Raw genomic sequence first — 15,595 nt, forward strand, 5'->3', positions numbered from 1 at the left:
TAAAGGTCGTGGCATCCTATTGCGCATAAAGGGCCGGCGGCGTCCTATTGCGCATAAAGGGCCGGCGGCGTCCTATTGCGCGCGCCCACCGGGAGTTTGAATTTTGGAGAGGCCGCGCCTCCCGTCCAATGGCCAACGGAGGAGGCCTGCGCGACGGGCCAATCGGGGTGGTGGGGAGATGGTGTCCAATCAGCAGGCCCCACTGCCGGCTATATAAACTTCACTTAGGCATTTCGAGGCTATACTCCCGACTGTCAGAGAAGCGACAGGGCCAGAACCAAGCAAATTTTTTTTTGGAACTTGCCAAGTTTAAATAAGAGAGTCGGGGCAGAAGTGCAAACGCTATTCTCCTTGCGGAGATGGCGGAGTCGAAAAAGTATCGGGCGATTCCCAGGATGGGTATTGCCAACGCGATAAGGTTCGCATGGAGGGAAAAAGGAGCTGGAGCCCTTTGGAAGGGAGACGTTCGGGAGGACCATACTCATGGGGGTCCCTGAAGCTGGAGGTAAAGGACGTGTTGTGCCTCCAGGCGAATCCCCTGGAAGGGGCATATGATGTCGTGCTCCACACGGAGGGGAAGCATGACGAGGTCATGGGAAGGGTGAAGGTGGTGGAGAAGGCTAGACCCATGTGCCACTATGAAGTGGCGAGCCTGGCGAGAAATGGCTTCAGAGTGGTGACTGTTAACATGTACAACCCGCATGTTAAGGAGGAGGAGGTGAGGGCCTTTCTGGGGAGGTACATGGACAATGTCTCCTCAGCAAGGCTCCTCAAGGACACGCTCGGGTTCTGGAACGGGAGGAGGAGTTTCCAGGCCTTATTGAAGGAAGACCCAGGGGGCCTGGGGGGTACCTTCATCCTCCAGCAATGTTTTCCCTGGGGGCTGATAGGGGACATTATTTTATGCCCGTCAGCCTCCGTTCTGCAGACGCTGCATGACGTACGGACATAATTGCGCCTCATGTGGAGGGAGGAAGTGCAGGGTGTGTGGGTCAGGGGCGCACGAGGCGAAAGACTGTGGTGAGCCAAAGAAATGCCACGGGTGTGGATCATCAGCACATCTGTGGAGGGACTGCACAGCTCGCCACAAGTCGTATGCAGCGGCTGCAGGGGGGGAGCAGGTGCAGGAGAGGGGGATGGGGGAGGAAGTGGAGAGGGAGTTCCAGACCCGAGCCGAGGGCCAGAGGGAAGTCCGGCTGCAACAGAGGAGGTGCCAGGAAAAGCAGCGGGAAGAGAGGAGGACGGGCAGAGGACGGCAGGAAAAGGACAGGAAGGAGAGGCGGGAACGGCGACGGCGACGGAGACAGAGGGGAGAGTGGGAGAGGAGGTGCCAGAGACGGAGCAGCGAGAGGAGGTCGGTGAGGTGCCGGACACAGCCCTGGAAGGAGAGGAGAAGGGGAGAGGGGCGATGCCGGAGGGGGGGGAGTAGGGAGAGAGCGAGAGAAGGGGAGGAGGAGCTGAGGGAGGTGAGGGAGGAGCTGGGGGTTAGGGGGGTTATGGTTTCCCCGCTGTCGGTTCTTACGAAGAAGAGAGGGAAGAGGAGGGGGAGGTCTGGGGATAGGAAGAGGGAGATGGGCGGGGGGGAAGAGGGGGAGGCGAAGCGAGTAATGGGAGAGAAGGGGGGAGGTGGGGAAGAAGCTCCCACGGCGCTGACCCCTCCCAATGCACAACTGCCGGGGGCACCCACTAGGGGGGGGGCAGAGGACGCTGGATCTCCGGTGCTATTTCCAACCGTTTTCTGGGTTGATGGGATGGAGGAGGATGGTGGTGAGCCCAGGGATCAGGAAACCCGGGAGCCGAACACCATTCCGGCATCCTGGGCTGGGGAGATGGAGGAGAGTGGGGGGACGACACCTGAAGGGGGGTCGGAGGCACCGCTGGAGGAGATGGAGCAGGGGAGCATCAGGTGAGCCTCCTGTTTTGGTTTTTGAGTTTTGGGGAATATTATTGCGTGATGTGTAATATGTATTATGGCAGGGGTTATTTTTGTTACGGTAAATGTGAGGGGAATAAGGGAGGGGGTTAAGAGAAGGGCGGTTTTTGGGTATTTAGAGGGGGTGGGTTTTGATGTTTGTTTTATACAGGAGGTTCACCTAAGGGATAGTGGGGATGTTTTAAGGTTTAGGAGGGAGTGGGACAAGGGGGAGTCGGTGTGGGGCATAGGGGGGGTTCATTCATCAGGGGGTGGGGATTCTGTGTGGGAATAGGGAGGTGAAGGTGGAGGGCACTTTTGTGGGTATGCAGGGTAGGGTACTGGGAGCGGATGTCACGATAAGGGGAGAGTAGATACAGGGTTATTGTGGTGTACGGGCCACAGTTGGCAAGGGCAGGAGGGAGATGGTGGACTGCCTGGAGCCGCTGTGTGCTCAAATAGACACTTGGTGATAGGGGGGATTTCAATGTAGATATAGGGAGGGGAGGGATAGTAGTGCAGGAGCCGTCGCCGGACTAATGGCAAGCCATGGTCTGGTGGATGGGGGCCTGCACACTGTTCCGGCGATGGCATGGCCAACATGGCGCAACTCTAGGGGGGTCGAGCGGAGGCTCGATTATATTTTCCTATCTAGGTCTCTGGGTCAGTTGTCTGGGCGCTTGTTGCCTGTGTTCTTTCGGACCACGACGGGGTGCTCCTGCAGGTGGGGGGGCACCAGTCTGTCTCTTCGGTAGGGGGTACTGGAAGTTAGAACGGGAGGTGCTGGATGGGCAGGCTTTCGTCAACGCTTTTGTAGATTTTTTAGGGGGCTTGAAGGCCTCCGGTCCATGTGTGAGGGGGTGTTAGAGTGGTGGGAAATAGTGAAGGTGAGGATGAGGGTTTTTATAATAGGACAGTGGAAGAGGAAAAAGAGGGAGGAAAGGAGGGAGGTGGATCATATCCAGAGGCTGCTAGAACTCGAGCTGGAGGCAGGCAACCTCGGCGGGTCGGCAGACTGGGAGAGATCCGCTGCCCTAAAGGCGCAGCTAAGGGAGGTGCATGAGCGGAAGGCTCGCGCTTTCCTGATGCGGGCGCGTAGTGGTTTTATAGAACACGACGAAACATGTTCGGCCGTGTTCTTTTAAATCAGTAAGGAAAGGCAGAGTAGGAAGGTAATGTATGGGGTTAGGGAAGAAAGCGGTAGAGTAGTGAGAGAGACGGAGGAGATGGTCAAGGTGACCACGGAGCATTTCCGAGGTTTCTTTCAAGAGAGGGCAGTAGATGTAGAGCAGGGCAATGTGTTTTTAGAACACCTGTTCCGGCAAGTGCCGGAGGACATTAGAAAAGCAATGGAGGCTGAGATCTCCTAGAAGAGGTTGAGAGCGCCCTCAGGAGGATGGGAAAAGGGAAGGTGCCCGGGATGGATGGGCTGCCGGCTGAGTTTTACCTCAAGTTTTGGGGTATACTTGGGCCAGTAGTCCTCGAAGTCTTGAAGGCCATCCTCGAGACAGGGGTCCCGGGGGATCGATGGCCGTAGGTGTGCTGTCACTTCTGTACAAGAAGGGGGACGCCACAGATCTCGGCAACTGGCGGCCGTTGACCATGCTGTGCGAGACTACAAGCTACTTGCGAAGGTTCTAGCGGACCGGTTGCGCACAGCCCTTCCCTACGTCGTCCATGAGGATCAGAGCGTGTGGGATAGAGGGACGCTCTATTAGGTGGAACCTGAGTTTGATCAGGGACTCCATTGCTTGGGCAGAGGATAGAGGGCTGCCGCTAATGGTAGCAGCACTCGACCAGGCTAAAGCCTTTGATCGAGTGAATAGATCTTTTCTTTTCAGGGTGTTAGGCAGATTAGGTTTTGGGGAGAAGTATATAGGGTGGATCCGTGCTTTATATGTCGGAGCAGGGTGCCGGGTGAACGTAAACGGTCACATGGGTGACGTTTTTGACCTTGAGTCTGGGGTCAGGCAGGGGTGCCCGCTCTCGGCACTCCTCTTCGTTCTGTACATGGAGCCTCTGGGGGCTGCCATTAGGGCAGACACAGGGGTGGAGGGGGGCATGCTTATCCCTGGAAGCGGTGGGCTGCATGTTAAGATGACCCAGTACGCAGACGACACTTCCTTGTTGCTATGCAAGGACTCGTGCCTGACTAGGTCCCTTGCCATCATAGGGGAATTCACCCGAGCGTCGGGAGCGGTCCTCAATCACGCTAAGTCATCCGTTAAGTATTTCGGAAGATGGCGTGGGAGGACGGATGTGCCTGGGGGTTATCTCTCTCTGTAGTGGGGCCCTGAAGATTCTCAGGTCCTTTTTGAGACCTCTGGCTCAGCGACGCTGAACTGGAACAGATGCATCGCAGTGGTGCAGAGGAAGGTGGGGATGTGGAGGGCTAGGTCATTGTCTTTTATAGGCAAGGTCCTGGTCCTCAAGGTGGATGTGTTGCCATCACTATTGTATATGGCATACGTCTACCCATTGCCAGAGAGTCTGAGAGTGCCTCTAGTGAAGCTGGTGTTCCAGTTCATGTGGGGTGGCAGGCAAGAGTATGTCGCGAGGGTACGCATGCTCTGTCCCATCGGGGAGGGAGGTAGGGGGGTACCACATTTCCCCCTCAAGCTGGATTCAATTTTTGTTTCATATTTGTTGACTGAGCTGGCTCATCCGGTAATACACCCGTCTGGTTACCTCCTGTGGGTGTTCTTCTCTTACCAGGCGAGAAGCGTAATGGTGTGGACTAACACGGGTCCTCGGGCGGAACAGCTGCCGTGGCACTTTGGCTATGCGGCCAAGTGGCTGCGTGGTCACCCCGAGGTTGAAGTAGCCCCCCAGTAGGTTTAGATCACAGGCACCTGTACGAGGAGGTGAGACGGGGAGGGTGGTCCCGGGCCGGTGGGTATCCCGGCTGTGGTTTGGGAAGGAGTGCAGGTGCGAGGTCTGGATAACAGGCTCAAGGACCTGAATTGGTTGAGCCTCCATAAGGGCTTGCCCGTACGTTCCATCTTGTACGGGCGTGGCTTGACCTCGATCCCCCACCTGCCCAAGGCCAACTTGTGGCGGGGAGGAGACGGTGCGCCATGTTTTTGGGACTGTGCTTTCGCCCGGGGTAGTGTGGGCTAGGGCACAGGGTCTGATAGGCAGGGTGAGAGGGGATTTTGTGGTTACATGGGCTAGGGTAGAGAGAGGGGTAGGGAGAGCGAGGGGGGACGGTTAGGGACAGGTTTCTGCTCTGAAGCTTCTCATAAGCCTCTTTAAACAGGGTTTGTGGGAGGCTAGGCAGAAATTGGAAAGGACAGGGGGAGAAGGGGGTGTGGAGGGGATAGTGAGGAGGGTGGAGAGAAATTTGAGGGGAGGATGAAGGGAGAGGAGAAGAAGTGGGGGCAGCATGCTGCTCGCGGGAGAGGTGGAAGGGGGTTTAGGATTAGTGTAGAGGGGGGTTTAGGTTTAGTATAGAGGGGTAGGGAGGGAGGGTGTGTTTCTTGTGGCTGGGTAAAAAGGAGGGAAGGTGCTCCCTGAGGTGTATCTAGTGTTATAGCTTGATTTTGTTTGGTTTCTCATAGTCCTATGGGCGTGCTGGTATACATGACTGTGATTTATATGTTTATTTTCACGTAGTCCTATGTGGCTTAGCCGGTATACATGATGTGATTTCTATGTTTATTTTCTCGTAGTCCTAGGTGGCTCAGTGGGGTAGAGCATGGCGTTTGTAGTGGGTTCGAACCCGAAGTCGCCCATATGTAAAATGTATGCAAGCATGACGGTAAGTACAGCGTCTGCTAAATGGCATAGTGTAGTTTTTTCTTATTATGATGGGGTTGTTGGTTGGTTAATAGTGATGGGGTGGTGGAAAGAGGAGGGTGAGAGTGATACTGTGTGAGAATGGTGTGGCGTGATGCAAATATTGTATTGTATTGAAATTGAATGATTTATGATGTATGGTTTTTGTACGTTTTAATAAAAACCCTTAAATCAGAACCAAGCAAACCGCCGCAAATCCACCGGTGGCAAAGCCCCCAGGAAGCAGCTTGCCACTAAGGCTGCTCGCAAGAGTGCCCCGCCACCGGCGGTGTGAAGAAGCCTCACCGTTTACAGGCCCGGCACGCGTGGCTCTGAGAGAGATCCGTCGTTACCAGAAGTCCACTGAGCTGCTCATCCGCAAACTGCCCTTCCAGCGCCTGGTGCGAGAAATCGCCCAGGACTTCAAGACCGACCTGCGCTTCCAGAGCTCCGCCGTGATGGCCCTGCAGGAGGCTAGCGGAGGCTTACCTGGTCGGCCTGTTCGAGGACACCAACCTGTGCGCCATCCACGCCAAGCGGGTGACCATCATGCCCAAGGACATCCAGCTGGCTCCGCCGTATTCGCGGAGAGCGCGCATAAATGAGGATGACCTGAACTCCAAAAATCCCCCCAAAGGCTCTTTTTAAGAGCCACCTCCATATTTCCATCAAAAGGCACAATTGTTCCATGTATACACGCACCTCTACATTACCCACCATGTATGTTGTTCACTAACACGTCTAAAAGCTACGTATTGCACCTTTTCGTTGCCTGAAGTCTAGCTTCAATGTGTGTGTGTGTGTGTGTGTGTGTATATATATATATATACAACCATATATACAACTGTCTGGCATCATCCACTTCCTTTGGACTATAGTAGCACAGTAAAATGCTTTACAAAGGAGGGGGAAAAGAAACGAGTGATAATATAGGCCGAATAGTTACAAGAATTGTGTTCAGATGAATAATTGACACTATTAGTTGTGTGTCATTAGTTGCCTTGAATGCAGTCCAGAAGAAACATTGCATGCCAACTTACTTTGAAAGTCCCATGTTGCAGTGCTGCTGAGAGACTCATGCAGAGGCCCAAACTTTACAGTGGAGCACGGAGCCCATCTTGTGGTTAAATTTGGGTACTGCACACCATGGTTATTTGCTCTTTAGAGAGAGCATATAACAGAGGCGCGCTTTCTGTGCCACTGGCCTCAATCAGGTCGGCCAAACATTCACTTGAACTCAGCTAGCGAACACACCATGTCTGGAAGAGGCAAAGGCGGCAAGGGACTCGGAAAAGGAGGCGCCAAGCGTCACCGCAAAGTTCTCCGCGGTAACATCCAGGGAATCACCAAACCCGACTTACAGTTAGTGAATACATATTTTTTTATACTGGCCCCCCGTGGGAAACAAACCCACAACCCTGGCGTTGCAAACACCATGCTCTATCAACTGAGCTACATCCCTGCCGGCCATTCCCTCCCCTACCCTGGACGACGCTGGGCCAATTGTGCGCCGCCCCATGGGTCTCCCGGTCGCGGCCGGCTGCGACAGAGCCTGGATTCGAACCAGGATCTCTAGAGGCACAGTTAGCACTGCGATGCAGTGCCTTAGACCACTGCGCCACTCAGGAGTAGTCTCTGACCTTGTCAATATCAGCATTTCGCTCTACTTACCGTAAAGTGACATCATAATAGTAGTACATTACAGTATACGTTTGCGTAAAATAGTACCATTTAAAGGGGAGTATGTCAGGGTCAATTACTGACAAATGAGAACACACTAATCCTCAGGGGGTCATTTAGGGGCAAAACGCACCACTTTGTGAAGGTTTTGTTTTGATTGAAGAGCAAGAAAAAGTATTCATTGGTTCCACTTCTTTCCCTTCTAAATGCGTTTGCCTAAGGACAGGCAGTATGCACATATCTAAATGTTATTAAAAAATCAGTATTTTTTGCCACTCAGAACACAGACATTTACCTTAAGGGGAGATACCCTCATTTTAGACTTCCCAAGCATACATTTTCATGACAGCGTTCCTAATCTGCAGTAGGCAAAGCAGTTGAAAATCGGTAGGTTAACACCAAACCGTGAGGTGATTATGAATTCAGAGCAGTCGGATTAAGTCATAGTCAAATACATTTGAACAAATGAACAACAATATCACACGGAAAGTGATGTGAGCATTGCATTGTGGAAAGCAATGACTTTACAAGAACACGTATTGCAACGCGAGGCATGTATTTCTAGATGAAACACTGATTCAGTATGATGAACAAGTACATGTATGATTTGGTGTGCTCTACTTGAACACGCGCTTAGAGTTTTGAAACCACTGCCTATATGATGAGCTGTCGTTGTTTGTTTTATTACCACGTACTTATGGAAATTGCACCGGTTGAGAGATGATGGCTCTCTTGTGCCTACGGTGAAGGGTACTTCTGATCCAGCAGGTGGTGCTAAGATCCCTCCCTATATGACTTGAATGATGAGTTGATTTATTCCTTATAGCTCCTAATGATTTTAAGGCCAGTGGTGCAAACATTACTTGTGCTCCAGCAGGTGGCCATGAAATCCCCCCCTATATGACTTGACTGACCAGGTAGTTGATGGACTCCTTATAGCTCTTAATGATCTCAAGCAGAGTGTTGGCCACATGACCTCTGGTCCAGCAGGTGGCGGTGAAAATAGTCCCGATAGGAGTTGACTCATTTCTTTGAGGTCCTAAATGAAGCATAGGGCGTCAACAGTGCATCTCGGCCTAACCCTGTTCCGGGCCCATTTCTTCACTCGATGCTTCCGGTGTTCTTCATCTCCTCTTCAATAGTCCTTCTCCACGTCTTCCTTCCCCGTCTTGCCCTGTGCGTCCACTGAAGTGTCTGTGTCTTTATGTCGTTAGGAGTTTTACTCACTGCGTGTCCCCCTTCCATTTCCACTTTCTGTCCCAGTTGGGTAGCTATCCATTATACTGTAGCCTACTTACTACCAATGTCACTGTAGTCAAAGGTGATTTTCGATTATTATGTATGAGTATTATTATATATTGTTATATTATTATGTTGAAGCCTATAGGGTGTGGTAACAGGCCCTCTGTGATTTGTTGTTGTACTGTACACGTCAAGTATCTGCACTCTAGCCTAATTAGCCTAACCTGCTAGGGAAAAGTCACTTCCGGTCGTAGCTGTATCCCACCTAGTCAAAACCTTGTTAGTCCTTATCCTAAAAGGCACCCTCTGTTCCTCGATATACTCCACCGAGGGCCGGCAGCCAGTAAGTACAGGTAAGAGACAATTATGGCAACAATAAGTTGTCCTATGAAAGCTAGTCACATCTGAGATGTGAAACTGCACTGAATGATAAAGTGGCAGTCTGTGCTCTTGGGCCCTTATGGCATCAGTGCACCCCCTCTCAATTTGTCCCTTTTGAAATGAACAGTTGAGATGGGCCCTCTTTCTGTGGCCGTTCTTTGACGACACATCTGGAGGCTATCCTGCTGGCAATACAAATGATCAACATCATAACAATTATCCCATTATAAGAAGCTTTATTATTGGTTTGCTAAGAAAGGTACCATACAATATTGGCACATCACTATCACCTCTGTATGCGTAGGAAATCAATCCCTTCATTGTGTGTGTGTGTGTGTGTGTGTTTGTATGTGGGGGGTGGTAAAGGTACGCCACTCTCGGCCTCACAGTTTATGCATAGGGTCGTCATTATGCAACAAAATAGAAGACATTCCCAAATGTGCTTACATCATTGCGTAATGTCAGGGAGTCACACAAACAGTGTGTGCTGTTTGGCTGCAACACACATTAGGCATAAGGATGATGACAACTATTTTCTAAATGCTCCAGCTTGCAGAGGGATCACCACCCCTCCCATCCGCACCCCAGGTCCTCTTGGCCCCCTTACTGTCAGGCCGAGTGGTGTCTAGGGAAGAAAGAAGCAGAGTGATGTTTATTAATGACAGTCAATACAACACGTCCTTCCAGAGCTAAACAGAGTCATCCTACTAGTTCAGTGTTTCCCAACTCCAGCGGTAGAGTAGCCTACCCCCAACAAGACCCATTTTTCTTGGAGCCCTGGACAGCCACAGCTGATTGAACAACCGGTCACCTAATTACCAAGTCCTCAATGAGAAGAATCAGGTGCAACAACAACAACAACAACAACAACAACAACAACAACAACAACAATATGAGGACAGGGACACAGTGTACTAGCTGATCTCCCAGTTGTCATAGTTTGGCCTTGTGTTCCACATAGCCTATATCAGTATTTGAGTATGTTTCCCGCGCACGTTAGTTGCTTTCACGTCATCTTTGAAATCGCTCCTCCCTAGTCCCCTAGAACGAGCGCCCTCCCCTTTGTAACGCCTCCGAACATATAACAGAGGCGCGCTTTCTGTGCCGCTGGCCTCAATCAGGTCGGCCAAACGCAGATAATAGCGCACCGTGGCTGAAGTCATTCATTCACTTGAACTCAACTAGCGAACACACCATGTCTGGAAGAGGGCAAAGGCGGCAAGGGACTCGGAAAAGGAGGCGCCAAGCGTCACCGCAAAGTTCTCCGCGATAACATCCAGGGAATCACCAAACCCGCTTATCCGCCGTCTGGCTCCGCCGCGGCGGCGTGAAGCGTATTTCCGGTCTGATCTACGAGGAGACCCGCGGTGTCTTGAAGGTGTTCCTGGAGAACGTGATCCGTGACGCAGTCACCTACACCGAGCACGCCAAGAGGAAGACCGTTACCGCCATGGACGTGGTCTACGCTCTGAAACGTCAGGGACGCACCCTGTACGGTTTCGGCGGTTAAACGCACTCTCTTCGGAACCTCAACACCCCGACTCGAACCCAAAGGCTCTTTTAAGAGCCACCCACATCCGCCCTTAAAGGGCCCATTCCATATAGTGTTTTTTTTTCTTCAGTATGCTATTTAGTAGGAAAGTATGAGCCACTTCGAGTGGACAGGGAGTATTAATTAGAGGATTCTAATGTCCCTTCCAGTTTTAGCGCACAGAGGGAGGCCTATATCTGACAGTGGCAAAGTGTAGTGACGTTGTTATTTTGGGTCAAGCAATAGTGGAATTTGGACAACATAAAGCCACCACGAGTCGGTAGACGTGGCTCGAAAAGAGGGGGACAGCGCGCACACACACACACACAGTCCAAAATGCGAGCCCTATGTCTGACGGTGCCAAAGTGGGCAATTCTATCACCAGCATTATTTGGCACAACAATCGTGCCATTTGGACAACTATCAAAGGCCCCCTTTTTGAAACACACAATCCCCCATCGGTCACAGAGCATAGGCTATAGAGAGGAGGGAGGGGTGAGGACCCACGCGCGCCCCCTCAATTGTCTTTGTTCGGGGAAACTAGCCTCTGAGCGGAAGGCTCTTTGAGCACTAGAGCTCCACTGGGCAAATAGCAGGGGCGCCTACGAGCAAGCAGGGGAGTGTCCACTGCCGCTGACTTTGCTTAGCTTCCTCTTCATAAGACGGGTAAGCGCCCTTCACGCCTCATTCGTTTCTGAGAAGCAACGAGACATCATCATGCCCGAGCCAGCAAAGTCAGCGCCCAAGAAGGGCTCCAAGAAAGCCGTCACCAAGACCGCAGGGAAGGGCGGCAAGAAGCGAAGAAAGTCCAGGAAGGAGAGTTACGCCATCTACGTGTACAAGGTCCTGAAGCAGGTCCACCCCGACACCGGCATCTCCTCCAAGGCCATGGGAATCATGAACTCGTTCGTGAACGACATCTTCGAGCGTATCGCCGGAGAGTCCTCTCGCCTGGCCCACTACAACAAGCGTTCTACCATCACCTCCAGGGAGATCCAGACCGCCGTGCGCCCTCCTGCTCCCCGGTGAACTTGCCAAACACGCCTGTCCGAGGGCACCAAGGCCGTAACCAAGTACACCAGCTCCAAGTAAACAGCGCATTTGGACTGCTCTACTAACCCAAAGGCTCTTTTAAGAGCCACCCACTCTGTCAGTAAAAAAGAGCAATTCCATCGCCACCGAATGAATGCGCAGGTAGGCTGCGTTACATTGTAGGACCGCGGTTACATTGTATCAATGTTTAACGGGCGGCGCGCGCCGGCTCGGAGAGCGGCTACATTGTATCATTTCCCCCGCCCGTTCCAGCTTAGGGTTTAGCGCGCCTTTTTGTTGTCTTTGCACGCTGAATAGTAAGCCATGTTTGTCGGCCTCCATTCCAGGTGAAGGCAATGAAATGGCACCCTTTGACAAAGGGGTGTAAATAAAAAAAGCAGTCTGTTGGGTTTGATTGGAAAGAAATGCCTTTTGTCGTTTATTGAGCGGATAGTCATTTTGAGTCGACTTCCTGAATCGGTAGGACACGGACGGAGTGAATGGACGCTCCATCATTGGACTATACACTAATGATGTGAATGAGAACGATAATGGCAAGAATAAAAAGGGGGGTGAATAATCCTGTCTAGGAAGAATAGGAGTAGGCCTATATATATATATATATATGAACGTAGCCCTTTTGCCAACGGGTCATTTCCGGTCCAGGTCGCATCATACATATATAGTCCCCTGTAGCTCAGTTGGTAGAGCACTGCGCTTGCAACGCCAGGGTTGCGGGTTCGTTTCCCAAGGGGGGCCAGTATGAAAATGTAGGCACACACTTAACTGTAAGTGGCTCTGGATAAGAGCGTCTGCTACATGACTCAAAATGTCCATTTAAAGTTTAGTACATTTGAGTCACATAGTGTATTTTCCTTCCTACTACCCTCATGAGGCAACAGGATAAATATAATAATAATATAATATGCCATTTAGCAGACGCTTTTATCCAAAGCGACTTACAGTCATCGTGCATACATTTTTGTGTATGGGTGGTCCCGGGATCGAACCCACTACCTTGAAGCGTTACAAGCGCCCGTGCTCTACCAGCTAAGGCAGTTGCTTCCACGTAAGAGAGATAGAGAGTGAGTGAGTGACTGAGAGAGAGAGCGAGAGAGACAGACAGAGAGAGACAGAGAGAGACAGAGTGAGTGAGAGAGAGAGACTCTGAGACTGAGAGAGAGAAACTATACAACATGGAAAATAAAAGAGGCCGCAATCAGCCTTCTGACCCACATGCACCTGCTGGGATTCTTCAATGTGTGTGTGTGTGTATATATATATATACAACCATATATACAACCGTCTGGCATCATCCACTTCCTTTGACTATAGTAGCACAGTAAAATGCTTTACAAAGGAGGGGGAAAAGAAACGAGTGATAATATAGGCCGAATAGTTACAAGAATTGTGTTCAGATGAATAATTGACACTATTAGTTGTGTGTCATTAGTTGCCTTGAATGCAGTCCATAAGAAACATTGCATGCCAACTTACTTTGAAAGTCCCATGTTGCAGTGCTGCTGAGAGACTCATGCAGAGGCCCAAACTTTACAGTGGAGCACGGAGGCCATCTTGTGGTTAAATTTGAGTACTGCACACCATGGTTATTTGCTCTTTAGGCCAGCGTTTCCCAAACGCGGTCCTGGGGTCCCCCAAGGTGCGCGTTTAGCAAATTGCGCCCGATCCGTTGTTTTTTTATCTATAATAGTCAAACTCCACCAAAACATTTGCTACCATCAGGAAGTACAAAGGCAGAATCGGCGCATGCGTTGCTGTATTCAGCACCGTTGTATGGACAGCGCTTGTGCTGCATCTCCACTCACGACACGGGTAATAGGGGAGGTCCGCGGTGCTGAAATGGACAGGGCCTCTGCCCAGTTGCCAAGGGGGTATTTCCCGTTTGGGGGACTTTTGACACGCGATAGGCACAGTTGAGTACACCCCTCATCCAATAGACCCCAGCAACTTCCTTTTGGATCCACGTTACGGTATAGGGATGCATTTGGGACATACCTTACGTCTCTGACCTTGTCAATATCAGCATTTCGCTCTACTTACCGTGAAGTGACATCATAATAGTAGTACATTACAGTATACGTTTGCGTAAAATAGTACCATTTAAAGGGAGCATGTCAGGGTCAATTACTGACAAATGAGAACACACTAATCCTCATGGGTCATTTAGGGGCAAAACGCACCACTTTGTGAAGGTTTTGTTTTGATTGAAGAGCAAGAAAAAATATTCATTGGTTCGACTTCTTTCCCTTCTAAATGCGTTTGCCTAAGGCCAGGCAGTATGCACATATCTAAATGTTATTAAAAATCAGTATTTTTTTGCCACTCAGAACACAGACATTTACCTTAAGGGGAGTTACCCTCATTTTAGACTTCCCAAGCATACATTTTCATGACAGCGGTCCTAATCTGCAGTAGGCAAAGCAGTTGAAAATCGGTAGGTTAACACCAAACCGTGAGGTGATTATGAATTCAGAGCAGTCGGATTAAGTCATAGTCAAATACATTTGAACAAATGAACAACAATATCACACGGAAAGTGATGTGAGCATTGTCATTGTGGAAAGCAATGACTTTACAAGAACACGTATTGCAACGCGAGGCATGTATTTCTAGATTAAACACTGATTCAGTATGATGAACAAGTACATGTATGATTTGGTGTGCTCTACTTGAACACGCGCTTAGAGTTTTGAAACCACTGCCTATATGATGAGCTGTCGTTGTTTGTTTTATTACCACGTACTTATGGAAATTGCACCGGTTGAGAGATGATGGCTCTCTTGTGCCTACGGTGAAGGGTACTTCTGATCCAGCAGGTGGTGCTAAGATCCCTCCTTATATGACTTGAATGACCAGTTAGTTGATGGACTCCTTATAGCTCCTAATGATTTTAAGGCCAGTGTTGGCAAACATGACTTCTGCTCCAGCAGGTGGCCATGAAATCCCCCTATATGACTTGACTGACCAGGTAGTTGATGGACTCCTTTAGCTCTTAATGATCTCAAGCAGAGTGTTGGCCACATGACCTCTGGTCCAGCAGGTGGCGGTGAATATAGTCCCGATAGGAGTTGACTAATTTCTTTGAGGTCCTAAATGAAGCATAGGGCGTCAACAGTGCATCTCGGCCTAACCCTGTTCCGGGCCCATTTCTTCACTCGATGCTTCCGGTGTTCTTCATCTCCTCTTCAATAGTCCTTCTCCACGTCTTCCTTCCGTCTTGCCCTGTGCGTTCCACTGAAGTGTCTGTGTTTTTATGTCGTTAGGAGTTTGTGCTCACTGCGTGTCCCCCTTCCATTTCCACTTTCTGTCCCAGTTGGGTAGCTATCCATTATACTGTAGCCTACTTACTACCAATGTCACTGTAGTCAAAGGTGATTTTCGATTATTATGTATGAGTATTATTATATATTGTTATATTATTATGTTGAAGCCTATAGGGTGTGGTAACAGGCCCTCTGTGATTTGTTGTTGTACTGTACACGTCAAGTATCTGCACTCTAGCCTAATTAGCCTAACCTGCTAGGGAAAAGTCACTTCCGGTCGTAGCTGTATCCCACCTAGTCAAAACCTTGTTAGTCCTTATCCTAAAAGGCACCCTCTGTTCCTCGATATACTCCACCGAGGGCCGGCAGCCAGTAAGTACAGGTAAGAGACAATTATGGCAACAATAAGTTGTCCTATGAAAGCTAGTCACATCTGAGATGTTCAACCGCACTGAATGATAAAGTGGCAGTCTGTGCTCTTGGGCCCTTATGGCATCAGTGCACCCCCCCCCTCCAATTTGTCCCTTTTCTCACTCACTCAGTCTCTCTCACTCAGTCTCTCTCTCTCCCTCACTCTCTCTCACTCACACACTTTCTCTCTCTCTCTCTCACTCAGTCTCTCTCTCTGTCTCTCTCACTCACTCAGTCTCTCTCTGTCTCTCTCTCTCTCAGTCACTCACTCAGCCTCTCTCTCTCACTAACTCACTCACTCATTCACTCACACACTCTCTCTCTCTCTCTCTCTCACTCAGCTCT

The 15,595-nt window shown here is 50.3% G+C and overlaps 1 protein-coding gene and 1 pseudogene across 1 annotated transcript; both read left to right on the top strand.

Annotated features, from left to right (window-relative positions):
* Positions 1-6,944: 6,944 nt before the first annotated feature.
* Positions 6,945-10,564, top strand: LOC123486400 (histone H4-like). Its single transcript, XM_045217706.1, has 2 exons — positions 6,945-7,006; positions 10,292-10,564. The coding sequence occupies exons 1-2, from the start codon at positions 6,945-6,947 to the stop codon at positions 10,500-10,502; spliced, it is 273 nt and encodes a 90-aa protein (XP_045073641.1). The 3' UTR covers positions 10,503-10,564.
* Positions 10,565-11,212: 648 nt separating this feature from the next.
* On the top strand, positions 11,213-11,666 carry LOC123486398 (annotated as a pseudogene).
* The last annotated feature ends 3,929 nt before the right edge of the window (positions 11,667-15,595 follow it).

Source organism: Coregonus clupeaformis, unplaced genomic scaffold (assembly GCF_020615455.1).
Source record: "Coregonus clupeaformis isolate EN_2021a unplaced genomic scaffold, ASM2061545v1 scaf1194, whole genome shotgun sequence".
Classification (NCBI taxonomy): Eukaryota; Metazoa; Chordata; class Actinopteri; order Salmoniformes; family Salmonidae; genus Coregonus; species Coregonus clupeaformis.

Bases quoted from the DNA above. Each gene is read 5' to 3' on its own strand.
- LOC123486400 (XM_045217706.1), top strand. From the start codon at position 6,945: ATGTCTGGAAGAGGCAAAGGCGGCAAGGGACTCGGAAAAGGAGGCGCC. The intron at 7,007-10,291 runs AGTTCTCCGCGG...CCAAACCCGCTT, and splicing joins GGCGCCAAGCGTCACCGCAA to ATCCGCCGTCTGGCTCCGCC.